Consider the following 16,905-nt stretch of genomic DNA (forward strand, 5'->3'; position numbering starts at 1 on the left):
ATAGAGCACACTCATAGCCCTTTTTCACAATGATTATTCTTGAGATAAAGTCTTGCCCTCCTACCTTGATACATGCCTGAACCATGATCTGCCTGTATTAGACAGATCATGTCTTCTGTATCTGGGAAGATTATGAATCACTGTGGCTAGATTATTTTATTGAGATGGAATCTCATGAACTTTTCTGCCTGGAAATTGCAATCCTTCTGTAGTTTGACATGTTATGTACATACTGGATTAAAATCAGCTCTCTCTCTCTCTCTCTTTTTTTTTCTTTTTTGGTCGGTCATGGGTCTTGAACTCTGGGCCTGGGCACTGTCCCTAAGCTCTTCAGCTCAAGGCTAGTGCTCTAACACTTAAGCCACAGTCACTTCTGGTTTTCTGATGGTTAATTGGAGATAAGAGTTTCATGGACTTTCCTTCTGGGACTGGCTTTGAACTGCGATCCTCAGATCTCAGCCTCCTGAGTAGCTAGGATTATAGGTAGGAGCCACCAGTGCCCAGCTTCAGCTTTTGTTTTCATCTTGTTGAAAGACACAAACTCTACAGTTATTTCTTATTTTATACCATTTTGGAGAGGTGGGGTAGTTCTCATCTCATTCTGGATGGGCCTTTAGTTTTAAATTTTTCAATTTGTGTATAGAGAAGATTTCAAACATACAAATTGGTTTTAGGATTTTATGTGATACTCTGTAGTATTAATTCTGAGAGAATCAATCATACAGGATGAGGAAAAGAATAGAAAATTTTACTAAAATTCAACAATTAACCACAAGTATTAAAGTATATATATATTATTAGTAGCAACTGAAAGATTTATTAATAACTCTGATATGAAATCTCTCAAGCTTTAGGATAGTATAACAAATGTCTTAAAGACTTTTCCTGTTTTTGTTCTTCATATTAAAGTATAAAATTTAAGTTCATGGAATGTATTATGGGAGTATATTATCAATTTTGTAGTAATTCATAATTGGACTTCCTTGAATGAATTGAATTTTTTTGTGTGTGTGCCAATCGTAGGGCTTGAATTCAGGACCTGGATGCTGGTAGTTTGTTGGAAAAAAGAGTTTTACAGACTTTCCAGGGTAGATCTGAACCATGATATCCAGATCCAACCTCCTAAATAATTACAGGATTACAGGCATGAGCTACCAGTGCCTGACTATAATTTGACTTTTTAACAAGCTTGAATTAATAAATCTACTATATGGTGTTTTGAGGTATGGAATTTCAGATTTATCTTGCTTGTAATTTAATATTTTTCTGAAGTGAATAAGAGCAAGTGTTTGGGACTTTTGGAAACCAAAATATATAATGTCTGGCTACTTATTTAAGAGCAAGTCTGTATCTTTTCTGCTTGTTAAAATATTTACTATGAAATTATTGGTAGAGCTAACATTTATTGTTGTTTCTCTGTTGCCAGGTACTTTATTACCCAGATTGCCATCAGAACCTGGAATGACATTACTCACTATCAGAATTGAGAAAATTGGTCTAAAAGACGCTGGGCAGTGTATTGATCCCTATATTACAGTTAGTGTAAAAGGTAAATAACATTCTATCTATATTCCTCCCCCCCAGCAAGTTTTATGCTAGGTTCTACTCTCCTTTTGGATTCTTTTTCATTTTTATATGATATCTTAATTAATTCTACAATGAAACAAAATCCCTATAAAAGATGACCACTCTTCCATTGAACACCTCTCAGAGATCTACTGAAAATATTTTCCTGTTTATAACTTATACCCAATTTTGTTTTGTTTCTGAGGCACTGCCTCAAAAGAAAGACTTAATAAGATTAAGAATAATGATTAGATCATTAATGATAAAGTTACCATATAATTACCAAGTAATAACTGTACTGTTGGTGCAAATGATTTACTTTAACTTACGATTTGAGACAAATGGGCTGAAATTAAATGGTACTTTTATTAGTCATAAATTCAAATCTGTGAGTTTTTGATATTGATTAAAAGAAAAGGGAAGCCAGGTTTCTATGACTCATGCCTGTAACTCAGGAGGTTGAGATCTGAAGATCCAGCCTGTGCAGGAAAGTCTGTGATACTTTTTATCTCCAATTAACCACCATAAAGCCAGAAGTGTAGCTGTGGCTCAAGTGGTAAAGCACTTGCCTTAAGCAAAAAAGCTCAGAGACAGAACCCAGGTCCTGAGTTCAATTCCCAGGGCTGGCACTAAAAAAATAAAAATAAAAAAGGAATTAAGTCATAGTAAAAGATTTTAATATGTAAAGATTATTACCAGACTGGGAATGTGGCTTAGTGTTAGAGTGCTTGCCTTGCATGCATGAAGCCCTTGGTTCGATTCCTCAGTAAACAGAAAAAGCCAAAAGTGGTGCTGTAGCTTAAGTGGTAGAGTGCTAGCCTTGAGCAAAAGAAGCTCAGGGACAGTGCCCAGGCCCTGGGTTCAAGCCCTAGGACTGGCAAACAAAAAAAAAGATTACCACCAACAGAACTATAACTGATATTTAACTTTTGATGTTACCAATTATCAGATAAGTATTCATTGGGAAAATATACATTGTTTGGTAGGCCATTTAAAAAACCTGTATAGCTCATTCAGAAATATACACTGTAAAACAAAAAAGTAATGATAATGTGTATATTGTTACCTTTGCATCTTGAACTGAAATTTTTTGTGTGAATATCTCTGAGAATTAAAATAAATATACTAAATTCTTTTTAAGTTCCCTATGACAGCTCTGATGAATAATACATAAATACTAAGTATTTAGAGAAGCCATGTTGAATTGAACTAAACTGGGATTTCTGGATTTAGAAAATTAAAACCATAATAACTTAGAATACCATCTGGTGGCTGTGGACATAAACCAGTATTTAGTTTATATATATAATTTTGTTCGCTGATGAAAGAGCTTCCTTGGCAGCTCTCATGTCCATTTGACTTGAATACTACAGGGAAATTCTGATGTTAGATTCAAAGGCCTTTCTGGATTAAGGCTGGAAAATAGGGACAGGAACCACATTGTGGCGTATTATATACATTCTAAATTTTTATTGCACATTGAATGGTCTATTCCCCAGGAAAGCAGAAACTTCCTTTCAACTTTTAACCATAAACATCAAGCTTTGTCTTCCACAAACTTCATTTTCCACCTGGCCCCGGCAAACCTTCCTCACCTCCATAAGGTTTCTCATCCTCTCTGCTCACCTCCCTCCACCTACCCCAGTGGATATCAAGAGCTCCCAGACCCCTGCTTACACCAGCTAGGGAGTTCTGTTAGCTTGAGAATTGCCTTTCAGCTCTCACCAGGCCTTTGTCAGAAACATAACTGTGCAGTCTGCAATGCCAGGACTCCTAAGCAGAAACTTCTGTTTCTCTCTAGATTTGAATGGCATAGATTTAACTCCTGTGCAAGATACCCCTGTGGCTTCAAGAAAAGAAGACACATATGTCCATTTTAATGTGGATATTGAGCTCCAGAAGCATGTTGAAAAATTAACCAAAGGTTTGTAATCATAAGTCATTGGCCTCAGCCAGGCGCCAGTGGCTCACACCTGTAATCCTAGCTACTCAGAAGGCTGAGATCTGAGGATCGTGGTTCAAAGCCTGCCTGGGCAGGAAAGTCCATGAAACACTTATCTCCAGTAAACCACTGGAAAACTGGAAGTGGCTCTGTGGCTCATGGTAGAGTACTCTCCTTGAGCTGAAGAGCTCAGGGACAGCATCCAGGCATAGAGTTCAAGCCCCACAACCAATAACAACAAAAAGACGTCATTGGCCTCTGATGGACAGAGCCCTCTTTTGGGATTGTGCGCATATTGACATAGCAGCTGGTATCTGGCAGAAATAAATATCAAACAGGGACCAAATAGGCACCTGGAAAACAAAATAACCTCATTCATATATCAACAGATACACACCAAAAAAAAAAATCAAGTTATTTAAGTACGGCCTTCCTAACAAGGAACACTTTACTATATTACAGTGTTTGTGATTATAAACTAGATAACACAATTACTAATTTTCTCAGTTAAAAAACTTGTAAGTTTGGGGTTGGGAAGGTGGCTCAGTGGTAGAGCGCTTGCCTCGCATGCATGAGGCCCTGGGTTCAATTCCTTAGCACCACATAAACAGAAAAATCTGGAAGTGGCTCTGTGACTCAAGTGGTAGAGCGCTAGCCTTGAGCTGAAGAGCTGAGGGACAGCACCCAGGCCCAGAATTCAAGCCCCATGACCAACGGGAAAAAAAAAAAACTTATAAGTTTGATTTTTCTCAAATTAGCATTATTTTGGAATATCCTCAGACCATTTCCTCTTCATTCTCCCCAGTGCACAGATAATATCTAAGGGAGCCTCCTTCGCTTTTGCTAGGCTTGAATTCTTTTTTTTTAATTATATAATTTGCTATTTTTATAATAAATTACAATAGTGTGGGTTTTGATTTACAGAAGTATTATAAATTAGGCCTGAATACTTAATCCCCATTTTCAACAGGTCTCATATCTTGTCCACTTAACTCCCCCCTCCCCTCTCCACACACAAGGTGAGACCAGTAACTTTTGAAGCAATTGACATTACAGTATTTGATATTTCACATCTCTTAATCTGGTGCTTGGCCACTCAGATACCCATCTACAGTGCTCCTGGCACAGACTGGGAATGTGGCTTAGTAGTAGAGTGCTTGCCTGGCATGCATGAAGCCCTGGGTTCAATTCTTCAGTACCACATAAACAGAAAAGGCTGGAAGTGGTGTTGTGGCTCAAGTGGTAGGGCACAGAGAGGTTCAGGGACAGTGCCCAGGCCATGAGTTCAAGCCCCAGGACTGGCAAAAATGAAAAAACAACAGTGCTCCTGGCACCACAGTGGTTCTGAGTGCCCCCAGAGCAGCAGTCATACCTAAAACCTCATTAAGTGCAAGTGTTGGCCCAGCTCATCTGAGTCAAACCGTGGGCAGCCTCAGCCGTCTGTCTTAGTCTTTCTGATATATACCAGAGCTTGTCACTGTTAGAAGAATGTGTTAATACACTCATTAAATAATGTTGACATTTTTAGTATTGAAGTATGCCTAAAAGTACTAAAAAATATTAAATTTTCTGCTTGTCTCCATTGCTTTGAAAAATGTTCCTGATATGAAGGGGAGAAGGTCAAGTGTTTTGTGGGCTAACTTTTCAATTTTATTATGCTATATTCTTTCCTGATAAATTGACTTACATGTTAATATTTTAATATGTGTATTCCTTTTCTCTATCTTTGAAGTTATAGTTACTTGATTTTAGTTAATATTAATACTAATGAACATACTTTCATGTTTATAAGCTTCTCAGTTATTCTAGGAAATTCACATTTCACATTTAGTTCATTCTTATCAATTTCATGGAGTAGAAAGCTATGCATACCAGGAGCAAGAAAAAAAAAGGTATTTTTTTTTTAACTTCGTCAAAGTGATGGTAACATTAGAGCTTTTACATTGTTTTAAATATGCCACTTCCACATTTGTTCAGACACAATCATTGTGCAAAGGAGATGGTTTTCCTAGCTGATGAGACTAAAAAATATGATTTGCTGTCTTCAAATGGAGGGTTGTTTTTTTTTTTTTTAATAACCAAATGTCTCTACTATGCTGTGGGAGGGAAAAGAGAAAAAGCACCCTTCTGTGGATATGGTGCTGTGGATTGGTCACTAGTGATCATTTATGTGAGGCAGGAAGTACATGTCTAAGAACGCCATCATCCCCACACCTCCCTCCCCATTGTCTCTTGAGGGACTTTTTTTTTCTCCTCTGACATGGGAGGGCCTCCATTTAGACCAAAGTACCAGGGATGTACACAGATTTCTGAAAATTGTTAGACTTTTAATCACTTGGGAGTTTTGTCATTAAAAGTATTGCATGTCTGTTGCTCCTCTTTAAAAGCCAGTATTCAGCACCATTCTGGTTAAGGAAGCATTAAGTTGCCGCCAGTTGAGCAAGACCCCCAATTTCCTGCTGTCAGTTTCTATGCCTTTTATAGAAATCAGTTGTTCTTGGCTACATTGGTGAGACAAGTTAATTCTCTATTTTTATCTTTTTTCTCTCTGCGGGGTGGAGAGCTTATCTGTTGGGCTTTGGGAATGCAGAATTGCCAGAAATCCTCCTGATCAGTTGATTGTTGAGGGAAGCAATGGAAGAGCCAGCTTTTAGGCCTTTTCCTTCCAAAGCTCTGCCTTGATCAAATATAATTACAAATATGATAGGGCTTTCAACTCTGAAAATGGTAGGAAATTGTTGATATTTGACAACTAAACCAGTATGCTATTCATGCTTGGTTTCTGGGCCTCCAAATGTACAGTTTGGGGGCTTCAGAGAGGAGAGAAATTATTCAGGCTTGAATTTGTGTGTGTGTGTGTGTGTGTGTGTGTGTGTGTGTGTGTGTGTGTGTGTGTATGTGTTTGTCTGTCTGTGCGTGCACGCGCACGTGTGCGTGTGTGCATGCATGCACCCGCATCAATCATTCTGAAGACAGAACCTGCAGCTTTGTGACTTGTATGCTTGGCAAGCACTCTATTGTTGAGCTACATCTTCAGCCCCAAGCTTGAATGTTTTAAAGAAATTTTTCAATGCTTTTTTTGTCCATTGCTTTTTGAAACAGTATCTATGGATATTGATGAAACTTAACAAGAATCTATGTTCCTTGTCTATTTTTTATATTCTTTAGTGGTTCATAGTAGTTCCTCTATAACACATTCTAGGCGAGCCATTGTGTATTCATACGCTTTTTATTGGTGATCAGAGTGGTACCTTGGGTTTAGGTGGTTTGTTTTAATTCCTTAGGTGCAGCTATCTTCTTTGAATTTAAACACTACAAGCCTAAAAAAAGGTTTACCAGCACCAAGTGTTTTGCTTTCATGGAGATGGATGAAATAAAACCTGGACCAATTGTAATAGAACTGTAAGTGACGTGCATGTGGGATTTGTACTATTCTAATGGCTACTGGTATGTTTGTCTTTTAAACTTAACCTTAGAATACATCAATTATCTAAACAATAATCTCTTTCTGTTATGGTTACAGATACAAGAAACCCACTGACTTTAAACGAAAGAAATTACAACTGTTGACCAAGAAACCACTCTATCTTCATCTACATCAAACATTGCACAAGGAATGATCCTGATATGAATAACCTGGAACATCTGTGAATTTTACCACTCAATAGAAACCATCATAGCTCTGTGTAGCATATTCCCCCTCAACAGGCAGGAAATGAGCCGTGCCCAAGGGAGCCCTTTACAAAGCTGTACCAGAGAACTCAAAAGTTCAGCATGTTACTGACATATAAGACTCCTTTGGATACAGGTTTATTGTAGATTTTGAAACGTTTTTACTTTTCTAACAATCTATTTTCTAAATGCCATTGCGCCTACTCTGCTTCCTGGAACAATACTGTTGTAGCAGGTGTGCTCATCTTCAAAACTTAATACAGCAATAAGAATGTGCTAAGAGTTTACACATCTGCTCACTTTCTCTCCCATTTGCTGTTTTGATTTAACTTCAGATTCTGGGTTGAGGTGGGTGGGACAGTACCAAACTACTTTTCGGAAGAATTGGACCTGTTATACTGTTATTGGAAGGTTAATTTGGAAGTTTACAGGTTGCTTCTTAAATGTGGCCTAACTTTAACCTGACCAACAGTTCTGACTAGAACTTGTGTGCCTTGGCCAGATAAGTATCCTAGATGAGCGTGTTTCCCAGTTTGTAGCTGTGATTTTTTTTTTTCTGGATGACCAGATTGTCTCTCTTAAAAGTGAGCATATTTGTAGTCAATGCTGATTAGCTATCTTCTACACCACATTGATATTCTTCCTGATAGATTATAGGGTTAACATTGGAACTATCTCAGAACAATTATACTTTTAGATGGATTTACAATGTCTCATAAACCATATAAACTAAAATCAAATGCTAATGTGATACTGCAGGAACTGACTTTTTTCTGGCAATTGATCATAAAATCTGAAATCCTGATGGGTATGCAAAATCTGAAAAGATAGTCTATTTTTTTTAATATAGGTAGATAGGATTGCCATTTATTTCCTATTTAGATATACTGACATCCATCCATATGAAAATTTGCAGCTTTTTACTGTTATTTACTTTTGGCTTAATGATGCATAAAATTTTCATAGTACACATGAGGTGGATATTTGATACACAGAACATTAAATTTGTGGTGGGCTTTCTGTGGGTCAATATAGAACCCACATATTTTAATACCTTTAAATGAACAGTGCATGAGGGGAATGCAGTGTCAGTATGTGGCCTATTTTTGAACTAGTGTAATAACCCGTCAATATGTTTGTTTTTTTTTAAATAAGTAATCACAGTTGTTTTAACCCTTGCACTTCAAGAGAGTTAGTATCTTATTTTCAGTTGTCTGTTAGGTCAATTGTTTACTAGATGAATGTTAATAAAAACTATATGAGCCTGAAAGAATTCTCAACCAAATTTAGTCTTTGTCTTTCATCTTGATTGGATTAGTTCCAAGTACTAAGCTAATTCAGCCCACAGTAGCTCTTGATTTACTTTGGTAGATTACTGCATTGCTCACTCAGTTCTTAAACTCCAGAGTTGTCAGGTCCTCTGGCCATAGGCGCCTCCGCAGTCAAAAACCATTTCTCCTCCATGTAAACTTTAAGGTGCTTGACGGTACTGTGCACCCTGTGGAGTATTTAGTACCTTTTGTTTGATGTTATTCTTAAGACCTAAAAAACGAACCCCTTAACCTTACCTCTTTAACTCTCATCTCCTGCATGGGGAGCAGGAAATACTTTTCTTTCTCTACTTTAACCATTATATTAAAATAAATCCTTGATAAAAATTAACAAAACAAAAAACTTAATATTAAAATATAGCAAAACTCATGTATTTTCTTTCCTCATAACCAAAGTGATCATTTATATCCACCTAAGTATGCAAGTGCCTTTCATTCATACTGAAGATGCTAAATTGAACCCTGTGAGATGAACTTAGTTTTAATTCAAACCTCAATGAAATGACAAAAAGATAACATCTTGAAGCAGTTGGCATAGAATATCCCACATCCCCTAAGTTATTTTAATTAACAGTTAGGGTGGAGAGGGGTGGGGGAGAGTCAGGCATTGGATAATAACCACAACTGTAGTAGAACTGCTTTCAGGATGAAAAACTGCTGATTCATAAAAGACAATTTTAGCCACTCAGCCCTGAAACCCAACTATGTGTAGATGCCTTCTGAAATGTCTGATTTTACTTGGGGGGGGGGGGGGGGCAATGTACTTGACCTCATCCATACATTGGCAGCTTTTTCTGCTTAAGTGGTGCAGTTGGTGGATGAGGAAGAGGCAGTTACAGGTTCGTTTTGAACTGCTCAGATGAGCTACACGTCTTGCTGATTCTCCTATGATATAAGCTATAGATATCAAAGTGGCTTTAAAGGGGAAAACATTCTGATTTTGAATTTAGAAATAAATTTACCTTTCTTACTTTCCTACATAGCATGCCTTATTTAAATGTCACTTAAAGTTTTAAGTTAGTGGAGCATGTGGCACATGTCTGTGTTAGCACTCAGGACTCTTGAGGCAGGAAGATCCCAAATTCAAGGACTGCCTGGGATACACTTACTTAAGTGAAACTCATCTCAAAAGAAAAATAAAGTCCATTAACATCAAAAGTTATATTAACTTGCACATTGTTTTGTTTTGTAGCAATCAACACACACACACACACATATAAAAGTTGTATTTGTGACAATTTTCCTGGTTAAAAATGAAGTTTTCCTTTCAGATATGACTTCTGCTGCTTCTGCTTTTCTTCTTCACAGTGCTTCTTAAGCAAATCCAGGGTCTTGCACACGCTAAGGCAGCACTGTACCACTGAGTTTACCATTAGACCTTGGTTTTTTGAGATGGTGTTGTGCTGTTAGCTCAACTTAACCTAGACTTGTGGTCTTCCTGGCTTTGACATCCAGAATACTGGGGATTACAAGTATATACCATAACACCTAGCTAATTTTTATGTTGATTCATAAGATTGAATTTTCATGAAGGATCCATATATTCAATTAGGAATTTTGACTTGTCTTTCAGAGATCCTGTTTTCTGAATTACTGTTTCATATTGAAGCTTTTCTTTCCTTTTTGCATAGCATTCTTAGTGGATTAGGTTTCAATAATATTACCTTATAGGACTTCAAAAAATGGAATTAACATTATCTAGCATTGTGAAAGTTTTAATTTAATCTAAACCTTTTTTTTTGTTGTCGGTTGTGGGGCCTGAACTTGGCCTGGGCGCTGTCCCTCAGCACTTCAGCTTAAGGCTAATGCTCTACCACTTGAGCCACAGCACCACTGCCAGCTTTATTTTTTTTCTACTTATGTGGTGCTGAGGAATCGAACCTAGGGCCTCATGCATGCAAGGCAAGCACTCTACTACTGAGATACCTTCCCAGCTCCTAATCTAAATCTTAAACCTCTTAAAGTATGCTGCTGAAGTTACTGTAATTAAGACATCCGAAGAGCTAGTTTTTATTTTTATTTTATCATTACTTAGTGGTAACTGAGTTTGAACTCAGGGCCTCCCATTCTTACCACTTCAGCCAGGCTTCCAGCCCAAGAGATAGTTTTTAGAAACCTTGTTTTAAAAGCAATATAGTAATGGGTACAAAACTAGAATAGAATTTAGTCTATGATTGTTGACACATTTTAATATTCCTTGAAAAGGAGTGGCAAGGTAGTGGAAGAAGAATAGACTGTTAACATTTTTAAAAGGAATTTCCTTACTGTGGGGTCATAACACGTCATTTTCATGTTGCTGCTAAGTACCCTTCATTGCAATAAAGTTAAAAGCAATTAAGACATCTGGTCAGATAATTCTTGCTAATATGAATTCATCCTCATAAAACCATCCTTAAATAAGCAGTGAGAATCATAAGAAACCACATGAATGCCAGGCCAGTAGAGTGACTGATTTCTGTGAACTGAAGGAAGAAATTCCTTACAGTGTTCACAAGTGATTTTGAGGTTGAACCTCCATAGCAGCGAGCAACACTGAGCTGTTGCCAAGTCACCGGTCTTCAGTTCTGAGCGCCTGCCTTACATGTTTCCCAAATGGCACACATCTCATGACAATCCAGTGAATGAACAGACACTGGGGAAATATTAATAAACAAATTTTTTATGAACTATTACTACAAAGAACTTCAGCAACAAGGAGGATAAAGTTTATGATCTTTCAGTAAACATTTTCAGCGTAACAGTCTGCGACCAGATAGATATTGGAGGAAAAATAAGATCAAGCTGTAAACACCATTGCTCTGTATTCAACTGGTACACACTAAAAATAGGATAATGGAAACACATGTTCTTAAAGCATTTCCACAGGAAATGTTCATATTTTTGACATTGTAAATCATTTAGCAATTACATATGCTACATTAACTAAACACAGGTATTCTTTATTGCACATTTCAAAGTTGGAAAGACACTCTAGCATAAGAGGTGATTTTCTTTAGAGAGGAAAATATTTTTTAATTGTTTGGCTCAAAAATGCACACTGCCAAGGCAGCTTAGTTTTAAAAACCTTTTAAAATAAACTTTGATTTTATAGCCAATGAAATCCTTTATCATTGTGAATAGTATACAGTCCACTCTCTCTCTGATTGAAGTGTCAGAGGTCATAGTTACGGGCTCTGTTTTAAAGCCTGAGAGCAGTCCTGGCCACTGCCCTGAGAGGCAGATGGTGTCTCATCTCCGGAACCCGAAGGCAGTGAGTCTCTTGCAGTAGGTGGTGGTGGGTAATCCTGGGGACCATAGGTTGGGGGTGGTAATCGGGCACTAGGGATAAAGTACTCCCTTGGACCAAGTGAGCCTAATGGTCTAAATGGTGCATGTCCTGGTAAAAATTCCCGAGGGTCACGAGGCAGGTCCCGTGTCCCAGGTGTGACGCCGGCCGGTGCATATTCTCTTAAGCCTAGTGGTGGACGGATACCAGGAACTGCAGAACAAAATTACATAAGCCATTTTTAAATATCAGGGAACATACTAAAACTAAAATTACTAAAAGTATATTAATATATTCTCTATGATCTCCCAAATCCAGAAAGTCAAGTGATGGGCATGCTCACTAGCTGAGGAAAATTCTGAAGCTCAGCAAGTCTTACTTCCAGCATATGGCCAGCAGCCACTAATCAACACATGGGACTTAACATGGCTCAATTCTAAAGCTTGTTTGCTTTACATCTCAAATAACAGTTCTATTTGTTCATGATGGATGATGAAATAAGAGTTTATTCCAAAAAATGAATTTTGATAAAGGAAATCTGAATGTTTACTACTATTATCAATAAAAATGATTTATGTAGCCAGGCACCGGTGGCTCACACCTGTAATCCTAGCTACTCAGGAGGCTGAGATCTAAGGATCATGGTTCAAAGCCATCCCGGGCAGGAAAGTCTGTGAGACTCTTTGTCTCCAATAAACCACTAGAAAACCGGAAGGGCTGCTGTGGCTCAAGTGGTAGAGCACTCTCCATGAGCAGAAGAGCTGAGGGACAGTGCCCAGGCCCAGAGTTCAAGCCCCAGGACCAACCCCCCAAAAAGTAAATTTACATAGTAAGTATCTCAGCTTGCTCCTAACATCTGCTAACAAAAGGTACCTACACTGCAGGAAAAGGCCTTCTAGTTACACCTAAATAAATGCAGCCTTCATTAGGTCCCTGTTACATTGTCCTTTTTAAAAGCTCACTGCTGTGTACTCTCAAGGTGAGGAGAGCAACTTTAACCTTCTTATTGCTTGTGCTTCTATCTTTATGCTAAAGGATGTACACATCTGGAATTAAAAGTCATCTTAAGTTATGGCACATGTCATTCAGCTCCCATCCATTGCAGTCCATAGCCATTAGTATTAAAAATCTACAGAAGTAACATTTCTTGCTTTCTATATAAACCCCTTTGTTTTGTCTGCAAAAGATAACTATTGCACAGCTCAGTATAGGAAGATTATGTAATGCTCTATGTATCCTAAGAAACTTGGGGGAAAGATAAAATGTACTCAGTCAGCTTTATTCTTGTATTGCAAAGCCCTACAATAGCAACTGTTTTAGCAAGGAATAAAAGGAAAAGGTGAATATGCTTTACAGTAAATTAATACTGTTCAGATCATCATACCAAACGGTGGAGGGAGTAGCCGAGGCCCAAAAGGCCCACAGAGCTGAGGAGGTGGTCCATATCGAATGGGTGGTGGTAGAGGACCTCCCATGGGAGAACTCATCAGAGGAACCCCCGGGAAAGGAGGGGGCCCTTTTGTAGCCATATTAACCTGCAAGAGACCATTCCTATTTTGAAATTCTTTGACATGTCAGAGCACCAACACCTGAAAAGCAAAAACACAGTTCAAGCAGATACCAGCAACCCGTCCAAAGAACAAAAACTGCAACAAAACACCCCCTTTCCCAGCACCAGGTTCCCACTGTCAGTTCAGAGAGGTTAGAAGGATGCCACCCAAGTAAGCAGGCTCATTGAATGTGTATTACTACTGTCTGTACAGGAAAAGGGAAAATGAGAAACTCAGCTCATTAAGAGGTGATTTCTAAGAAAAGCTATGCCCTGCGTACTAAGATTTCCAAAGGAGTTTCTTCATGTCCCTCTCATCAACACAATAGCTCATTTCTTTCTATGTTAAGAAAGCAAAAAAAAGAGAATGAAAATCCCTTCTTTATATATTATGACCATCAGTACTCAAGAGTACCTTCAATAGGCCTTTCAGATATTAGTTAAATGCTCACATGATGAAACTGAAGCATGATGATCTTATTTTAAATATGAGGGACAGAGGCAAGACCTTAACTCAAGTTCACACAGCACATAAAAGGCTGAGTTGAAACTCAATGCCAGGTTTGACTCAAAGCATATGCTCCTCCTACTTCTGCATCTAGTAAAGTGGTTGCTACTCTCTTATTATAAAGCCTTTTAGTACAGAAGCATCTTGGGTCTTATACAAACTGCACTTGGATAAAAAGCTCTCTTAAGACATACATGTCCCAGGAGTTGGAACTTGGAAGTATTTCCCAACACAATGTTATACACATGAATTAGCAAGGCAAATATATACCTTCACTCGCTAGTAAATTGTATGGGACACATCTTTTCTATGGGACACTGGGTTGGAAACTAATAAGCATCTTGATTTCAACACTGAGTAGCACTGAGAAGTATGATCCAAAGACTTAGCAGCTACAATAGCTACACAAGTTTCAAGAGAATACAATTGTATACAATATTCACTTTGAGCAGACATTTTGTTAACAATCTAACTTTTCAAGCCTTGCCTAACATTCAAATGAAGAAATTTTTGAGTAGCATACTTCCAAACACAAAGTAATGGTGAATTATATAATTTATAATCAATTCATTTTACCTCAGCATGCAACACAAAGCACACAATATTAAATTGGAGTGGACTTTTCACATTCTATAGTGAATTACAAGTAGATGCTCTAACCTGATTAATCATCTAACCAAAACAAGAGAAGAAACCGACAACCAACCAGTTCAATGCTCCCAAATTAAGGGGAAGTGTAATATCAATACTGCCATGCAAGTTAAAGAAATGGAGATTAATCTCATGCTTCTTGTATCCTTTCCAGAAATACACCAAATAAAAACCCAGTTCAATCCTCAACTTCTTTTTTTTTTTTTTTTTTGTCGGTTGTGGGGTCTGAACTCTGTGCCTGGGCGCTGTCCCTCAGCTCTTCAGCTCAAGGCTAGCGCTCTACCACTTAAGCCACAGTGCCACTTCCGGCTTTTGCTGCTTATGGGGTGCTGAGGAATTGAACCCAGGGCTCATGCATGCAAGGCAAGCACTCTACCACTGAGCCACCTTCCCAGCTCCAATCCTCTGCTTCTAAGTACTCACTGTGACTGGATGCTCAGCCAAAGAGACCAGGCTGGGAACTGAGGGGCCTTCAAGCTCTTGGGGGGCAGTTTGCTTTTTTAAAAAACAAAAGAGGATAGTACAAATAGAACATACAAACTGGAGATGAGGTAAAGAGAAAATGCTATAAGAAAACCTACATGTTCTGTCACTGTTATAATCTAGTGGGAAAACCTATGTGTTCAGGCACTGTGGTAATTTAGCAGGAGCGTAGAGCTTACCTTTCCTTCATCTATCGTCTTGGCCGGAGAGGAGCTTCTGGAGCTGCTGTTCATAATGGGAGCAGGACCAGATCCTGGGTCTATGGGAGGCCAGAAAACTGACTCAGACTCACTCTGATCTATATACTATGAGAATACATTTTGTGCCCATGAAATTACTTAGGTCCCTTACCAGAGGCTGAGGGTTTCCCAGATGCCTCAGATGACCAACGAGGACGAGGTAAAGGCCCATCCACTGTTCCTTGAGAAAGAAATATAGAGCCCTGGCATGTATGTTTTTAAGAACTAACTGGAAACAACACAGCTCAACTCTTAACTAGAAAAGGCAACATTAAAAATAGATCTCCTGCTGGATATGGTGGTACATGCTTATTACCCCAGCACTCAGAGGAGACTGAAGCAGGATCACAAGTTCAAGACCAACTTGGGCTACACAGAAAGACTGTTTCTAAAAAGGAGGAAGGTATCCCTCAATACAGATGAGTAACAATTTGTTGTCTGTACAGACTCAAAAGAAAACAAGAACTGCCATGGATTGAAAGATAATAAACACTGCATATTAATAATACTAGTCCTATATTTCAGAGTACCAGCTGGACGTGGGTGCTTACAACTGTAACCCTAGCTGCTCAAGAGACTGATTCTAGGAGGTTCACACAGTTCCAGATCAGCCTAGAGAAGAAGGTATGCCACTCTTAACCAATAAAAAGCTGGGTACAGTGGCATGCACCTGTCATCCCCGCTGTGCAGTAAGCATATATAGGATGTTAAGGGCAGTCCAGGGGAAAAGGAAGACCCTATTTAAAAAAGAATGAAAGCAAAAAAGGGATAAGGATGTAGCTCAAGTAGTAGAGTACCTGCCTAGCAGGCACAAGGCCCTGAGTTCATACCCCAGTACTGAAGAAGAAAAAGTAATATCCTATATTTCAGGCTAGCACTTTTTTTTTGCAGAAAATATGTACTCTGGCTCTAAGAGCTATTAAGCATTTCAATTGCAGTAATGAGTAACAAAAGTATATATGCTACATAAACTATAAGGGGTTTTTTTTTGGTTTTTTTTTTGAGTCCGGTCATGGGGCCTGAACTCTGGGCCTGGGCGCTGTCCCTCAGCTCTTCAGCTCAAGGCTAGCGCTCTACCACTTGAGCCACAGCGCCACTTCCAGCTTTTTTCTTTTTGCTTATGTGGTGCTGAGGAATCAAACCCAGGACCTCATGCATGCAAGGCAAGCGTTCTACCACTGAGCCATCTTCCCAGCTCGAAACTATAAGGTTTTAAGGCTATTTTTTACAATATTCATTGAGCAGCCCCATAGAGATTTAAAAATAAATATACTTCCCAGTACATAACTTAAAAAACAAGAGGCCTCTCGGAATATGCATAGTTTCTGTTGTACAGTAGATCTTGCAATAAACTATCTATTCATTAAGATAAATTAAAACATTTTCTTCTGTGTCCTAATTGACCCAAGTTATAAAATGTGAATGCTAAAAAGAAAGAAAACCCTTGAAACAGTTTATTGCCAAGTACCATGAGAATGCTCACCAAATTCACTTCTAGGCACATCTCTTCGACTGAGAGTGGCAGAGAGCGGTCTCCCTGGTGGCTCTGCAGTGAGGGGAGGGGAACACTCTCCCCCACTCACAGGCGATGGGCCAAAAGAACCATTCTGGCTCAGTGGACCTGAAAAAATGCTTTGTTACTACTTTTAGACCATCTTTCTTTTATTTCATTTAGTAACTTCTTTGGATTATTTCTAGG

General features: G+C 38.5%; 2 protein-coding genes across 7 annotated transcripts in view; one reads left to right on the plus strand and one right to left on the minus strand.

The window, feature by feature from the left end:
* Window positions 1-8,805, plus strand: part of Aida (axin interactor, dorsalization associated) — a 34,514-nt gene extending 25,709 nt beyond the window's left edge. Inside the window, exons 7-10 of the mRNA XM_042682272.1 lie at window positions 1,427-1,549; window positions 3,368-3,490; window positions 6,793-6,910; window positions 7,032-8,805. Coding sequence (XP_042538206.1) covers window positions 1,427-1,549; window positions 3,368-3,490; window positions 6,793-6,910; window positions 7,032-7,128 — 461 coding nt within the window. The 3' untranslated portion in view covers window positions 7,129-8,805. The remainder of the gene's footprint in view (window positions 1-1,426; window positions 1,550-3,367; window positions 3,491-6,792; window positions 6,911-7,031) is intronic.
* A 1,870-nt stretch (window positions 8,806-10,675) lies between these two features.
* Mia3 (MIA SH3 domain ER export factor 3) overlaps window positions 10,676-16,905 on the minus strand; it is a 49,171-nt gene continuing 42,941 nt past the window's right edge. For 3 of the 6 annotated variants that reach the window (XM_042681342.1, XM_042681341.1, XM_042681345.1), the window contains 6 exons: window positions 16,690-16,827; window positions 15,319-15,387; window positions 15,147-15,226; window positions 14,908-14,979; window positions 13,161-13,311; window positions 10,676-11,989 (listed from right to left, as the gene is read on the minus strand). In XM_042681342.1, the coding sequence (XP_042537276.1) occupies window positions 11,676-11,989; window positions 13,161-13,311; window positions 14,908-14,979; window positions 15,147-15,226; window positions 15,319-15,387; window positions 16,690-16,827 (824 nt within the window). In that variant the 3' untranslated portion in view covers window positions 10,676-11,675. The remainder of the gene's footprint in view (window positions 11,990-13,160; window positions 13,312-14,907; window positions 14,980-15,146; window positions 15,227-15,318; window positions 15,388-16,689; window positions 16,828-16,905) is intronic. The other 3 variants (XM_042681344.1, XM_042681343.1, XM_042681346.1) reach the window with 1 other exon arrangement.

The sequence above is a fragment of the Dipodomys spectabilis genome, unplaced genomic scaffold (assembly GCF_019054845.1).
Source record: "Dipodomys spectabilis isolate Male_0828 unplaced genomic scaffold, ASM1905484v1 ptg000069l, whole genome shotgun sequence".
NCBI lineage: Eukaryota > Metazoa > Chordata > Mammalia > Rodentia > Heteromyidae > Dipodomys > Dipodomys spectabilis.